The sequence below is a fragment of the Harpia harpyja genome, chromosome 2 (genome assembly GCF_026419915.1).
Source record: "Harpia harpyja isolate bHarHar1 chromosome 2, bHarHar1 primary haplotype, whole genome shotgun sequence".
In the NCBI taxonomy this organism is placed as follows: domain Eukaryota; kingdom Metazoa; phylum Chordata; class Aves; order Accipitriformes; family Accipitridae; genus Harpia; species Harpia harpyja.
Window position 1 is genome coordinate 76,713,321 of NC_068941.1, and position 15,165 is coordinate 76,728,485.

General features: G+C 38.4%; 1 protein-coding gene across 4 annotated transcripts in view; it reads right to left on the minus strand.

The window, feature by feature from the left end:
- Nucleotides 1-15,165, minus strand: part of JAKMIP1 (janus kinase and microtubule interacting protein 1) — a 253,174-nt gene that overhangs the window by 82,257 nt on the left and 155,752 nt on the right. For 2 of the 4 annotated variants that reach the window (XM_052780512.1, XM_052780511.1), the window contains exon 1: nt 1,925-3,932. Coding sequence is in view for 2 of the 4 variants with exons in the window: in XM_052780516.1 (XP_052636476.1) it covers nt 4,054-4,086; nt 6,568-6,612; nt 9,974-10,039 (144 nt within the window). In the remaining 2 variants the exon portion in view is untranslated. Of the gene's footprint in view, nt 1-1,924; nt 4,087-6,567; nt 6,644-9,973; nt 10,040-15,165 lie in introns of those variants that run through there. The other 2 variants (XM_052780516.1, XM_052780517.1) reach the window with 2 other exon arrangements.

Here is a 15,165-nt window from a genome sequence, read left to right on the forward strand (position 1 = left end):
GGAGTCCTGCCCCTGAGGAGGAAGGAGCGGCAGAGACAACGTGTGATGAACTGACCCCAACCCCCATTCCCCGTCCCCCTGTGCCGCTGACAGGGAGGAGTAGAGAAAATTGGGAGTGAAGTTGAGCCCAGGAAGAAGCGAGGGGTGGGGGAAAGTGTTTTAGGATTTGGTTTTATTTCTCGTTATCCTGCTCTGATTGGATTGGTTACAAATTAAACTGATTTTGCTTTTTTTCCCCCCGAGTTGAGTCTGGTTTTTGCCCGTGACCATAACTGGTGAGTGATCCCGCCCTGTCCTTATCTCGACCCACAAGCCTTTCATTATATTTTCTCCTGCCCATCCCACTGAGGAGGAGGATTGAGCGAGTGGCCACGTGGTGCTTTGTTGCCGGCAGAGCTTAAACCATGACATAAGTATAGTCCTATAACTCACATCTGTGAAACGCATTTGCTTTTGCTACATTTGTATTGATTTGGAATTGGATCTGTAATTGGAATTCAACCACTGAGTTTGGGCCTATTCTCCAGAAAATAATGCAATTACTTTTTTCTTTTTTTCTTTTTGTTGTAAACAAGTGCTGAATCTACAGAGCAAAGAAAAAGAAGAAAAAAAGTAACGTTTATTTTTGCCACTGAAGAGCAGAAAATAACACAAAATCAATGCAAAAAGAATAAACAAATGGTTCTTCTCTTATTGTTCCATGTTTTGATATGTGCTATTCACACATATAGTGAATTACATAGAATTTTATTCTTTTGGCCCATTGTATCACTCACTGGCCTTACGTCAACCACACAAGGACCTAGAGCTGAAAAGATTCATCCACTCCTCGGTCCCTTGAGAAGCCATACTTAAAAGCTACAAATGTGGAAAGACAAACGAAGTATAAATCCACATGGACAACACAGTTCAAACCACTTTGTGATCTTCTCTAGACTTAGCAAGCCTCGCTTCTCAGAGACCATGCATTCCTGAGACCTGTAGACGAAATCATGGCTCTCCCCTGGCCTGTATAATTTCCCAAATGGAACAGTATCTTTGATTTTGAGCTCCTTGAGACACTAATATTTTATCTGTATTTATTATTTGTAAAGTGAACAGACATCCTGCTCCCTGACAATGGGCATCCCTGAACACTAGTGCAAAAGGAATATATAATGACAGTGAACCTTGTTACTCTGCTCATTAACAATTTACAGTGGAAGCCAAATTAATGTAACTTTCATTAGGCTGTGCCCCAGCCTAATATCCAACTCATAAGCTGTAAAACCAAAAATTCTTAGTGGTATATTTTACAGAAAGTAGCCAAGAGATAAAAGCAGTGAGGATGGACCAGGCAGGAAATAAACTGACACTTAAAATCATTACACTGATTTCTACTCACATATTTCTAGTACATGTTCTTGTTTGTAAGTGCACTTTTATTCACTGATATAATGAAAATTAATACAACAATTTCTAAAGTTGATCGCAAACCTCATGATCCATTAGGCTCTACACTTCTGATGCTTCATCCTGAAAACTACTGAGTACTTCAGCATAAAACCAGGAAAGCCGTTATGACTGATATCAGAAATGAAAAACTTATTGTTTCCTTCTTCGCTTATACAGCTGGGACATATGATTTAAAAGCTGTGTCACAGAAAGTGAAAATCAGGCCCAGCATCTTGCATGGACTGAATCTAGTCAGTTAACACACTGTACCTGTTCCCAGCTCTACAATAAACACCAATGGATAGTAAGACTGGAATGATATACTTAGTTTTCCAAAACTACAATCCTGCTAGCTCAGAGCAGAATAAAAACATCCTGAATGTCGTGGAAAATGTCACCCAAATCAGCCAGTTCCTTTGAGAAAACTGCCACGTGTGAATTACAATGTAATAAAACACACACACACAAAAGAAAACAAAACTGCTCATACCTTTTCTACTTTGTGAGAAGACCATCTCCTGTCCCTGCAGTGCGCTTACCGTTGCAGCCACATGCTCTGACTATCCCATGTTTGTGCTTATAGTTTCATTTCCAAAGCAGTGATGACCAAAACTATGTCTATGAGAAGAAAGAGTGTTTCTTTGCTAAGTGAATCACACTTTCCAATTTCTGTTCCTTCATCAGCACCTGGTTTGGTTATCTCAAGCTCTGTTTATCTCCCGTTGCGGTCCTTCTCTTCAGCGTAATGCCAAAACTCTTCCTTTTGCAGTGAAGACCTCATTTTTCTACATTCTGTCATCACACTGCTAAAAGCTTTAACTAAAACATGAAAAATCTCTATTTGAAAACACATTCTCTAAATGCTTGTTCCTTTCGAACAATGCATTGTGAGCAATACATTCTTTTGGGGATCAAGTTTCCAAAGTTCTGCATGATCCTTGTTTCCAATTTGAATTGTGCTTTGTACCAGGAAACAGGGTTATCCAGTCCCTCACACAAGCCACAGTTTGCTGCATCTGACTGAATTAATCTTGTGGAGTGCCTTAGCTCCTTCAGCAGGTAAATGATCTTGTTTGGTGATTCTTTGTGAAGAGTACATCTCTGGTCTTACTTCAGAGCCTAAAAATTATCTGAGAAGACTGGCTTCTTTTGAGGCTGATTCCTGCACCTTCAACAGTGAGATATTCAGTTGCTACGAGAAATCTTTTCCTCAGTTTTCTTTGTGCTGCCTTGATTGTTCTTTGCCTTATCTTAATTTTTTAAAATAATGATTTCCACTTTATGTGATGTATTATCGTAACCTTCTTATTCCGCTCTATGTTCATGTTGGAGTTCAGTGTGTCCATGGGAGCAGACTTGTTTCTCTGTAGCTTTCTATGTAGCCCTTTTAACGCAAAGATGATTTTCAAGAAAATGTGAGAGAGGAGAAAGTTATCTTTTAATATTGTGCTCTTAATATTTTCAGCTTGCCCCAACATTCCAGAAATAACTAAAATTATCTATTTCTTCATATTGCCTTTCCAGCTCTGACACAATGATTTGCTTTTCCCTCTTTGAAAGAAAAGCCTAAACTTTCTGAGTTTTCTAACCATTCTCCATCTTAAACAACTCTTTTCAAGTTTCATTTTTTCACTCTGTGCTTCACCCAAAATTCTTCTTTCAGTTCAGGTGGTCAATGTCCTTGACTGTTTATCTACCTCTGCTGCTTGAGGTTGTGCCATTTTTGCTTCCTGGTAGCTAATGTCAACATTTTTTTATTTCACCTGGGAGGATGCCATGATTTCCAAATATTTATTTCCAACTATTTCTCTGCTTATCACATTTGTCTACACACCCATTTCTTCAAGCCCCTCTTTCTTCTTGAAGAGATAACTGAGCACAGTGCACCAGGCATTCTCTTTTCTTGACCTCTCAGGCCACCTCAGGATCTTCCATTCTTCTAGTGCTATCTTTACAAGTTATTGCCTTAATTTTCAAGAAACATTCAAAAAATCATTTCTCCTATGCAGTCTTTACCCACTTCAAAGTTTTCTTAGTTCAATCTACCATCTTGCCTTTCTCCAAAACCCATCTCTTCTCCATCTGTGGATTTCCAACTTATGAATTTAATATGAATTTTACCACTGCAGGGTTGTAAATCTCTATTTGTTTCCAACTTTGAACAGGTTTTTTCCTGTCAGCTATTTACTATAGAGAACTTATTGTCAAACACTTAGCTTTTTTATGTAGATATTAAAAAGGAGATTCTGTGTTTCCTGGGTGAAATGCAAACCACGTTTGTTGAAAGCATGCAGTATGGAGACAAAGATCTCAGTACTGTAAGAAAACCATTTGGTAGATAACAGTTCACATAGCAGCCAGTAATTGCACTTGTATTTTTTCCAGTGTTTGATTGGTGTGAGAGTGTAAATTCTGTTTAGATTTTTTTCAGTGTTTATGATGTGCTGGTCCTTATTTGATTATCAAATCATTCCAGCTTGAAGCTATATCTTAAAAAAAATCTCTAATTTTAAATTCAAATATTTTGCAGCTTCAAGTTTTATGCAAACTGTTTTTTGAAAAAAAATGCACCAATTTAAAGCTGCTCAATAAATATTTTCTGTATTTTTGCACGTGGACTCAGCTGTTCACTCCATAGGTTCTTTTAATAGCCTGTATACAAAACAAAAAAACAAAAACAAAAACAGAAAACAAAAACAAGAAAAAAGTCTGTTGAGTTTTAGACAGATAACATTAATTTAGAAATAAGTGTTGGCATCCAGCCCTAAATACACAGACACCACAATCCGTTTCTAAAAGTTTTACATTAGCTTCAAAATAACAAGAACTACAATTACTACCAGTAAATCACCTGGAACGATGTTCAAGAGTCCAACTGTAGTTAAGTCTCTTAAAATAGGCTTTGCTGTGTTACATTAATCAGAGACAGATTCATCTCTGGCAAGATGAATTAAAGGAAATTGCCCTCCACACTAGCACCACAATATGACATGCACTCCTAGAAATGTGAGTTGAGTAGCGATGTGTCTACACAGCCATTATCCCTGTGTTATCCCCTCAAAATGCTTGTCACCAACCTTGAATTTAACTACTTAAATAGTTGTTGTTAACAGAAGAATAGCAGGTTATATCAGCACAATGTATTTTCTGGAGACTATACTGGTAATTTTTTTTCTTTTTTTTGTTGTTCTTTTTTTTTTTTTTTTTCAAAGGGGACCCATAATACTTTCAGCTGTGTCAACACAGAAGCGTATAGATCAGGCCTAAGCCTTGAACTCATAAAAATTTTTGAACCAACAGTATCTCAAAATATTTTAAATGGAATTGTAAAAATGCTGGTGTCTCACTAAGTTTATAGAATATTTATAAAGTGTCTCTAAACGTGGCCAGTATACTTTTCACAGTATTTAAAAAGAAATATGTTCATCCAGATGTTAGTACCTCTAAGCAGGACCAGAGCAAAAAACTGGATGAAATTCCAGACTATAGCTTGGTGACTTCTTTTAACATTGCTCTTTCAGACTTATATTAACCAAAGCAGTGTCTGTCATTTTTGATCTCCACGGAACAGAAAATTCAACTCAAACTTGGTAAGGTGAATAGTGTACCACAAGGCTCCTCCTTTCTTCAAACACATCTTTATAAGCATATGGTCAATTTTTGACAAAATAAAGGAAATTTCAAAAGGAATGTTCAAAATGCTGTAAAAATATTGTTCAATTTCAACTAATTTTCAACACCCATCTAGCAACCAAAAGAAAGCTACTGCACTTGTAACAAATCAATAACACCCTTGGATTATATTCCACCCATATGCATCTACCATCATTTTATTGCAAAATATAAAACATATGCAGCAACAATAGTAATGGAAGAGCAGAGCCAGTTCCCAAGAGCATCAATAGAAAGATGATAACTGAATGTATCGGGAGCTGAATAAACCCCCAAAAGAGCTCATGATAATACAGGTCTGATTTCTCAAAAGTACTTGAGAACTGGGCAGAAGAAAATACTGTTTCAAGCTTAATATAAGGTAAATATAATAGCTTTTTTGGGTAACTATTGTCATCACATGTCTTCATCATACAGTACTTGATAGAAGTTTCAAAGGAGTTGATTAACTGCATTTCCTACTATAAGGAGATTCCATGAATATAATTCACAACAGATTCCAAAGAAGAAAAAACTTGGAAAAATTGTAAAGGTGAAAACATTGTGTATTATCTATTAAAAAAAAAACAAACCAAACCAACAAAACAACAACAAAAATGCTGTGTAAATATTCAATAGTTTTAAACCATAGCTTAATCCTCTAGCCATTAGGTTGTTGAGTTACCATCCTTCCTGAAAGGCAGGGTGCAACTTGCATTGCTCCAGGGAAGAGGGCTAAGACTCATTTTCTAAATTGTATTTCCCTCTTGTTCTACGTGAAAGGTGAGCACTGCCACTATAGCTCCTGCTATAGCTGAAGAAATTCACTCTGTCTTTTGCATTGAGCTGAACGGATCAGGACACTGTGGAAAGGATAGTGGGAATGATGGTAGTGTCTCAAGGGAGAGACATGGAGGTTTCTCATGCTCGCCCTTTCCACGTTGCATGAGCACATGGAGGGTCAGTCACATTGCAACCTTCACATCATTTCAGAAAAGGGAAATTAGGTTATTATTTCCTACATATTTCATGGCTTCAAGGATCTTGAGGAAGTAAAATTAACGCCTTTTTTGCATGGGTGGTGATGCTTACAGGGCTTTGTAGAAAACCAAACTTAAAACCAAACAGTGTTTGCCACCTCTCCATCCGGCATGACAGAAGGTAGGATCCTGCAGCAATAGCTGAAATTTTAGACAAAATGTACCTGCTCTGCAGAATTGAAAAGTACCCACTGCAGTTAGGGCAGTCAGTGTCTTAGAATGCAAATTCATTTCTCGTTGAAAACCCAACGACTTTCTGCAGAAGTCTAGGAAGGTAACTGAAGGCATCCAAGCTGGATTTTATAGGTGACTCTTCCTCTCTGTGCAAGCAAAACCAGTATACCCTCCCCCACAGTTTCAGGGTCTTATGAAGACAATACTCAAAACATGGCAAAATCTAAGAGTTAAAAACTGAGTACAAAGAAATATAAAGAATACCAACCACAGGTCTTGGCTCAGTTGTGTCATCAAGGCCACAGAATGAATGCTAGTGAAAAAAACAAAAAAAGGAACAAAAACTATAACATAAGATCAAAAGAAAATGAGGAAAAAAGAAAAGAAAAAAGATGTAAGATATGTAATATGAAATCCAATGACATTATATCAGTTAGTCTTACATCAATACTAATTGAGTTGATCTGAAAGAGAGATATAGTATACCAACCTTACTGTAAAAAGAGATAACAGGGTACAAAATTCAGTATTTGAGGGCAGCTTTACAAATGATAACACTTGTAGATTATGTAACTTCAGAAATATTAGGCTTGGCTTTGTGACTCAGTTAAGCAAGTACTTACAGTTACACACCTGAAAGCTTTCCTGAACCAAGACTTACCAAGCCAAGGGCACAAACTAAATGCAACTTAAATGGTAGAGAATCAGTTATGAGAAAAGCTTGATGTGTTTAAACAGCACGTGTTCCTCATGCATCAACTGAGATTTTACATTATTCTTTTGTATAGCCTTTAGAAGCAGGACAGTTTGCTGAAGAAGCTATAGGGCAAAAATGCTGTCATCCTTATGTTCTGATTTGACAGAATTTTACATAAAACTTAAAAACTGAATCCATTCTTAAAGGGAAATAAAAAGCCATACTCATGACACAGTAGCTATAAGTGGTGCATTGCCTTTAGCTACAGCCAGCAACGAGGCTTAGCTATAAATACTGCTGTTCCTTCAAAAGCATAAGAGTTCTCTCCACAAGAAATTATTGTGCTCAGTATCAGCAGCATGTAGGTGTCAGTCTGCACCCACTGACATATTAAACCCTCAGAAGAACAATGAAGTAGAAGTATATCATTCATTGATTCTCTGACAACACAATCCTCCTTCCGGCAGTCAAATTCAGAATGGGATTTAATCTCAAGGAAAAAAATCAAATGTAATACAGGTAGAAGAAAGCCCTCCACCCATCCAGGAGTTGAAGGCTGTTAATAGAAAATGATGAAGCTTTTTTGAGATCTCCTGCTAATGTAACATTAAGGCAAAGAGAACATTAATCATTTTAACTCATTACCAGCTTTCTGCTAAGCTTGTGATTAAGCTGTTCCTTTTCCAATACTTTTCCCCACCCATTCAACTGATGAACTAGCACAAATAATGCTAACTTCCATTTTCAAAATTAGCAGTCTGTCTAATCCAATACCTACTCTGTAAACTGTAATGGCAATGCATTAAAGGCTTACATTTTGGCAATAGAAACATCTAGAGATTTTGATGTTTTAGAATAGGTGGATAAACACTAATATTTGCAATAATCAACATGTAGAGGTACCACCTTTTGTCCTGGTTTTGGCTGGGACAGAGTTAATTTTCTTCCTAGCAGGTGGTGCAGTGCTGTATTTTGGATTTAGTATGAGAATAATGTTGATAACACATTGATGTTTTAGTCGTTGCTAAGTAGTGCTTATCTTAAGTCAAAGATTTTTTTCAGCTTCCCATGCTCTGCAAGCAAGCAGGTGCACAAGAAGTTGGGAGGGGACATAGCCAGGACAGCTGACCCGAACTAGCCAAAGGGATATTCCATACCATAGGACGTCAAGGTCAATATATAAACTGGGCGGAGTTGGCTGGGAGGGGCTGATCACTGCTTGGGAACTGGCTAAGCGAGTGGTGAGCAATTGCATTGTGCATCACTTGTTTTTCTTGGGTTTTATTTCTCTCTCTTTTTGTTACCTTCCTTTTCATTACTATTATTATTAATTATTATTATTGTATTATTTTATTTCAGTTATTAAACTGTTCTTATCCCAACCCATGAGTTTTACTTTTTTTTTCCAATTCTTCTCCCCATCCCACGGGGAGGGGAGGAGTGAGCAAGCGGCTGCGTGGTGCTTAATTGCCAGCTGGGGTTAAACCATGACATGTATCCCTCAAGTTTTCTCTGTTTTGAGGAGTTAACTGTAGCATCTTAGACATCACTGGCTGTTAGGCAGGAACAGCTTCAGGTATAGAAGTGGTCTGGGGCAGAAGAGGGCAAAGGCAGCCAAAGAGCCCTTTAAGGGGAGGATACTGCCTATGTTTCTCTGCTAGTGGAAATGGGGACCACTGCCTTCCCGATGGATGCAGACAGACTAGCCCCAGCCAGGGGGCAGTGGGGGTGACGTAAAGTGACAATTAGCAAATCAGCAGACAGCCAAACTTGTCACAGTTCTTCTCCTGGCTCTTCCACAAACCCAGCTGGATATCACAGTTCAAAAAGTACAGGACAAGGTACTGCAGAGGGGAGACAACTACTGTGGGAGCAGAAGGGGCCAAGGAAGCTGCTGAAGGAATTGGAGTAGCTGCTGGAAGTGCAATACCCCCAGCGGGTGACACAGGGAGGACTGCCGCATCCTGCGAGCAGATGAAGGGACGGTGACATTAGTGAATGGTGAGGAGGTGAGGAAGAAACCTTCCCACATCCAGCGAGCTGCTCCCCAAAGCCTCTCTCAGTTCTGCAAACACCACTGACCTCTTCCAACTCCCATTCAGGGTCCTCCGAAAGCCTTCCTTTTGCTCTTTTACCCCATTCTGATCCCAAAAGAAGAAAACAATGACTGAAAACTCCACTAACTTCTCCATTCAGCCCAGCAGCAGGTTTATGTAGGATTAGGTACCCATATATACCAGAGAAAACAAACCTGAGATGATGTGACTCATCTTGGGATCTAGGCACTGGTTTAGCAAAAGCAACATAACTAAAACACTTTGCTAGGGCTTAGAGAAAGCCCCATTGTCAGCCCATGCCCTGCAGAACAGCCTAAACTCCACAGACCTGGGAAACACTTGAGCCCACAGTCCAGGAACCTCGTGCCATCTCTTGTTTGGGACCACACTGATGCAAATATACTTGCTGTCTTAAGCATCAATCAGAGCTTCCTCAAAAGAGGAGAAATTTTGGATCCAGGATATTAATTTGGAACTTGTTTCTATCTTAAAGCAAGAAATATTTGTTTGTAGTGTTTGTCCCACGCACCTCATTAACTTTGTTTTAATTTTCAGTACTTGCAAGTTTTGCAAAGCAATGTTATCTGAAGAACAGGGCTGAGCTAACCAATTCTGTCAGAGACAAATCTTTATGTTGTTTCTTGATATGAACCACAGCAAATCCTCCCCCTTCTAGTCTAGTGTCTTTCCAGACCCCTTGATTCCTTTCTGTACTTGATAGAAAACCCAGATAGCAAATAATTTTGAGCAAATTAGGGACAGAGCTTCATTTCATGCAGTAATAGCTTGAACTCAAATTTTACCTTATTTTAAAATAGATTTTGTGATATTAGGTTAAGTACTATTAACATCAATGCAACCGAGGAAAATAAATTAGTATGGAAAAAAAATCCATTGGCATTGTTCAGGCATTTATTTACCTTTTCCTCAATTTCTTTGAGTTGCCTCTTTTGAAGTTCTATTTTATCTTCTAGTTCTCGAATTCGCTGGAACAGAAAAAGCAAAGTAGACATTATTATATCTAATTTGAAAAGTATATGAATCAAAAAGATAAGAAATAGATTAAAAATTAAGAGAACAAATGCCCATTACTAATGTAACACTTCCTTTACAGTTATATTAGGCATGTCCATGGCAGGATTGCTCCATGTTTCCATAAAACCATGGCATTTTAAACAAGCTGCACATTCAGAACATCATGTTTACTACCAGGAAGTCTACTCATCACCACTCATTAACCATAATTTTAACATATACACACAGGCAATTCCAATTAGCACCAAAATTTTTAGAAGTACAACACTACTTTATCTGCAACTGGCAGAAGTTTTTCTACTTACCTAGACAGTCAGCAGACTATACTATTACATTTAATTTTAACTCTCTCTTTTCCTTTCCTATAAAACATAACTATGCTTCTGGCATAGTCACACTATACTGGAAAAACAGAGCACACAGTTTTTCAGTTCATCACCAAGACACCATCCAGAGATTTGACACCATCCAGAGATTCAGCTCCATCCTATTACCACAGCCACCTCCCACCAGTCAGAGGGAATGTCTCCTTCACCATAGCTCTCTGTATTTTTAAGGATTTTCCTTGTTCGGTTCCACAAAGGTTCCAAAAATACGACTGTTGTTGGGTCCACATATCCTTATCTTACTTCTGTCCCCTTGTTTCCTTTCTATAAGTTATGCCTTGTTTTAATTATTATTATTTTTATTTTTCTGGGCTTCTACATTAAGAAGATGCATTTTATTACACTTCTAGTATATTGTACTTGTTACAGATAAAGTAGATTCATAAATATTTTTTTATAGGCAAAAACCTGGAATCTCCTACTAACAGCCATGGGGAATCAAGGAGCAACTTTATATTATCAGCTTTTTCTGGATTAAGTACCTGACCTCTGCCTGGCCTACAAGAGCTAAAGTTATTAACAGTTCCTGAACTTCAAAAGAGAAATTATCATCTACTCTAATTTCTATGCATAGGCCAACAAAATTAATATAGCAGCTGCTGCACCACTCCCAAATTATTTTATTACTCCCAAATTGATTTGAACAAGAGTATCTCTTTCAGAACAACATCCAATCATTACTTATAAACCTGTGTGATCAGCTGATGTTGATAGTTGATTACCTGCATTCAATTCAAAGACCTCAGATAATGGGAAATGCTCCACACTCATGATAGCCCAGGACATTTGCAGCAAGGCAGCACCTGATCCAATGACCATGTTGGTTTTGAGAACCACAGAGTTTGGCTTGAAAATTGCAAATCTAACCTGGAGCTACCCCAAAGATGAGGTACATCCAACCCTGCAGTTCACTTTGCCTAGGGCACGCTACTCTCCACACAAATATTGCAGACTTGTCACAAGCAATAGCTTTGTTATTGTTGCTGCTGTTTAAAAATAAAAGATTTTGCTTAAATGACTGTTTTGAATATTATACAGGCAGAATAAGTCAATCAAAACCTCCACTGTATCATGCTGCAATGCTCAGAGATTTCCCCAGATAATATAAAAGCACAAACCAGATTACCCTCCTGTGACACAAGTGCATGCAGCTTTGCTGACAGTAACAAATGCCCCAAGCACAGCTGTATTAATTTCACTTTCCTCTATTACATTTGAATCGATTCATACTTCACCTACCCTGCTCAAGGCAAATCTATCTGTCAGGCTATCATCTTCATATACTGTATGTACCAGGAATATCACAATCACTGTAAAAAGCCATGGGATGAGAAGCAGGCAGATGTAATCACCTCTGAGATCTCTGGTCCATCAGGTTACACTCCTGTTTCTCTCCCACTCATTTCAGTTTTGCTGATTCCTACTTACAACCACATCCCAGATCTGAGTGACAGACTTCAGTTCTCTGGAGGTCCTGCTATGCTCTGTGATAAAATTTGACCATGGTGAGGTAAGTGGAGAAAAGCAATATTTTTAAATACCATTTTCACCTTCAAGATTTATCATGTGAGATATTTTTTTCAATATCTGCTGAGAACTTGTCTCCAGAAACAAAGGAAAATAAAAAAGCCCCCAAACATCTGGTGGCTTTCTCACCTCAGGGTTTACAGCAGGCGTTCTTTTATAAAAGAACATGTTAATTAGGATAAGATGGCATTTTTCAGATTTGGGAATTCTGTTAATTAAGTAAAAATTGAGATGTTATTATTCCCTTATGAATTTGCAATCTTTTCAAAAGATTACAGCTATTCTCTCCAGCTATTCAGAATAGCTCTAAAAAAAAAGGGCTGAGGCTTCTGTTTTCCAATTCCCACCCGTAACTCATCATAACTGTTAAACTTTGTGAGACGAAAGAGAGAATAGTTTTAAGGTGAAGAAATACACACTTTCCTAAAAATCAGTTTAAATACAAAGACAACCTAGCAATTGAAAGGGAATACACATAGGGTTGAATTTCTTAGCAGTGAAATCTACAAAAAATCCTCAAAAGAACTAGATTTATGTCAGTAAGGCAGATATATACAGGGTGGATATAATCAGTAGGGGAGATATTTACATGTATACACATGTATATGTAGACCTGTTCCGGACTTGCCACCCAAGGATAATATGCTGAAGACAGGTGACTAGTGTTTAAATAGCTAGTATTCCCCTTATATGAGTGGAAATCACAATGGCAGAAGACTTATGCTGCAAGTGAGTAAGATTTTGTAACCAACTTCTTTACTACAGAATTAAGAGTTCAAACCTGGACAGGTCAGAATTTATTCTAAAACACAACTGTGGGCTGGAGTTTTCTATCAGGTATCAAAGCTTGGGGTTGTTTACTTCTAGTTGTTTACTTGCTTTCCCCTGGAGTATTGTAGGGAGGATTATCCAGGAAGATGAAGTGGGCGTAGCTATTCCCATTAATATCCTCTGATTGCACAGGGTCAGCACTGGAAGATAACCAGCCTAGCTCAGCTATTTATATATCCTGAAAAAACGGATTTAACTCATTTATTTCCATTTAACTGCAGAGCCGGCCTTAAAAATATATACAGGTATATGCGATATATTGGCTGGAAAAAACAGATTTACATCTGCATACAGTATTTAACACATAAAAATAATTATTTTCCCCCATTGTACCTATCTGCGTTTACAGCATTATCTTGATCACACAAAGATAACAATTTCCAAAATATGACTTTAAAAAATACATGTAAGCTACATGCAATAATCCTAGCTTTAACAAAAAAAAGTATCTTCTAGAAGTAGCAAGAGATGTTCCTCAGTCAAAAGTTATATTAAACTACTGAGAAGGAAATTACACAAAAATTACACATACTACTTAAGACCAAAGGCAGGACTTCTTGAGATTCAGTATAAGCACTTACGTCTTTATCTACTGTTCCTTTTATTTGCAAGAATTAGCAATCAAGAAGCTGTGGACTCACTCTCACATTTTCAACACTTGATTAGGTGCTTTCAGTGAATTCTGATTTGTTTATGTTTGCAAAAGCATAACTGTGACAACAAATCACGCAGAACTATTTTATTGTTATCAAGAAATTCTACCTGCTTTCATGCTTCAGGACATAAATTGATCAGTAAGTCGAGCTTTTCCTACTATGTCATATATAGCTATAACAGTTGTACTATAGAGGATGCATTTGGCTCTATCCTTGACAAGGCTCACAGGAATCTTGCAGGGTAAATCCAGTGCATTTTCAACTGCACAAAAAACTACGCAAGGAAGCAACAAAATCTACTATATCTTGCCCTCAAAACATTGAGAAGTCTCGGTTGAAAAGAAAGCCACAGGCTGTTTTGTTTATTTTCTTTTTTTAAAAAAGGGAGGGATAGAAGATATGGATAGACAACCTAAAACCAGTGCAGTGTTTGTGTTGCCTTTAAACTCCCTGCAGTGGTCACAGCCCGAGCGAGGATTAGGGACAGAGTGGAGTGGTGTTCTGCTGGGTTCTAGCAATTCCTGTGTTCCTACGGTTAATAGCTGCCCCTCAGTCACATGAGTGCACCTTTTCGGGACTGACAGGATTCGTGAGAATAATACTGTGTTGTCAAACCATGGGGCCATACAAAGGAATTACTACAGGCAAAGAAAGAGCTACAGTCAGGCAAAAATAGTGCAATGAGAAGGCGACCACGAGAGAGAAGAGCGCAAACGTTAGGGACATGGATTCTTAACACTGCCCACCTCGCCCGCATTCAAAACCAACCTGCCAAAATAAGGAATACTAATTTATCATTGATTTTATTACAATAGCAAATAAAACCTCACAAAACTTCTGGATGATGGATGGGTAGATTTGTGAATACTCCCTACCTTCACCCGCACAGAGCTCTCCTGACTTTTGGAAAGAGGGTTGGACGAGCACCCATTTCAGTAGGGCTGGCACCTCCTTGAGAAATCATCCTTTCCCTAGCAATGAAGTTTGCTGCCACTTCTAAGTGCCTGCAAGCAGCCAGAAAGCAGCCGGGGCTGAAAGGGCCGTACTGCTGTACCGAGGGAACAGCAGATGGCTCTGCCGGCCGGGCTACGGCCCGAACACCGACTCCAGCTCTGGCAGGAATGAGGCTCAGCTGTGAAACACATTTGCACTTCCAGACGGCCACAGAACAAAGATGCTAAAGATGACAACATATGCCTTGCTTATTACTTACCTGCAATTTGAACAGACTTTTAAGTTCCGTTATCAAATTTTTCTTAATAGTAGTTACATGTACATTATACGTACAAAGGTAGGTGGCACAGCTATAACCCTGATGGACAGCCTGAAAATGCTAACAATTAGGTAAGAGAGAGAGAACATCCAGAAGGTTCAGACAGCTAAAGCATACATTTCCCTTGGAAGTCTACAGTGCGAAGACAGGCATATGACTGAAAGTCTGCTAAAGCACCCCTAATGTGGCACCAAATATGACATTACTTTACTGAACAGAGTAAAAGGGAAGTTTACCATTAGTCATTTCCAATTGTATAAATTATATGTTCACTGACTGCAGTGATCATATACTGTCCCTCCTCTTCAACCCAATGCTTGGAGAGCTCCCAAACACAAAGGGCTGTCAAATTGCCCTAAAGCAGGAAATTAAACAGTTTTCTCAGCAGAAGATTCCTAACGTGC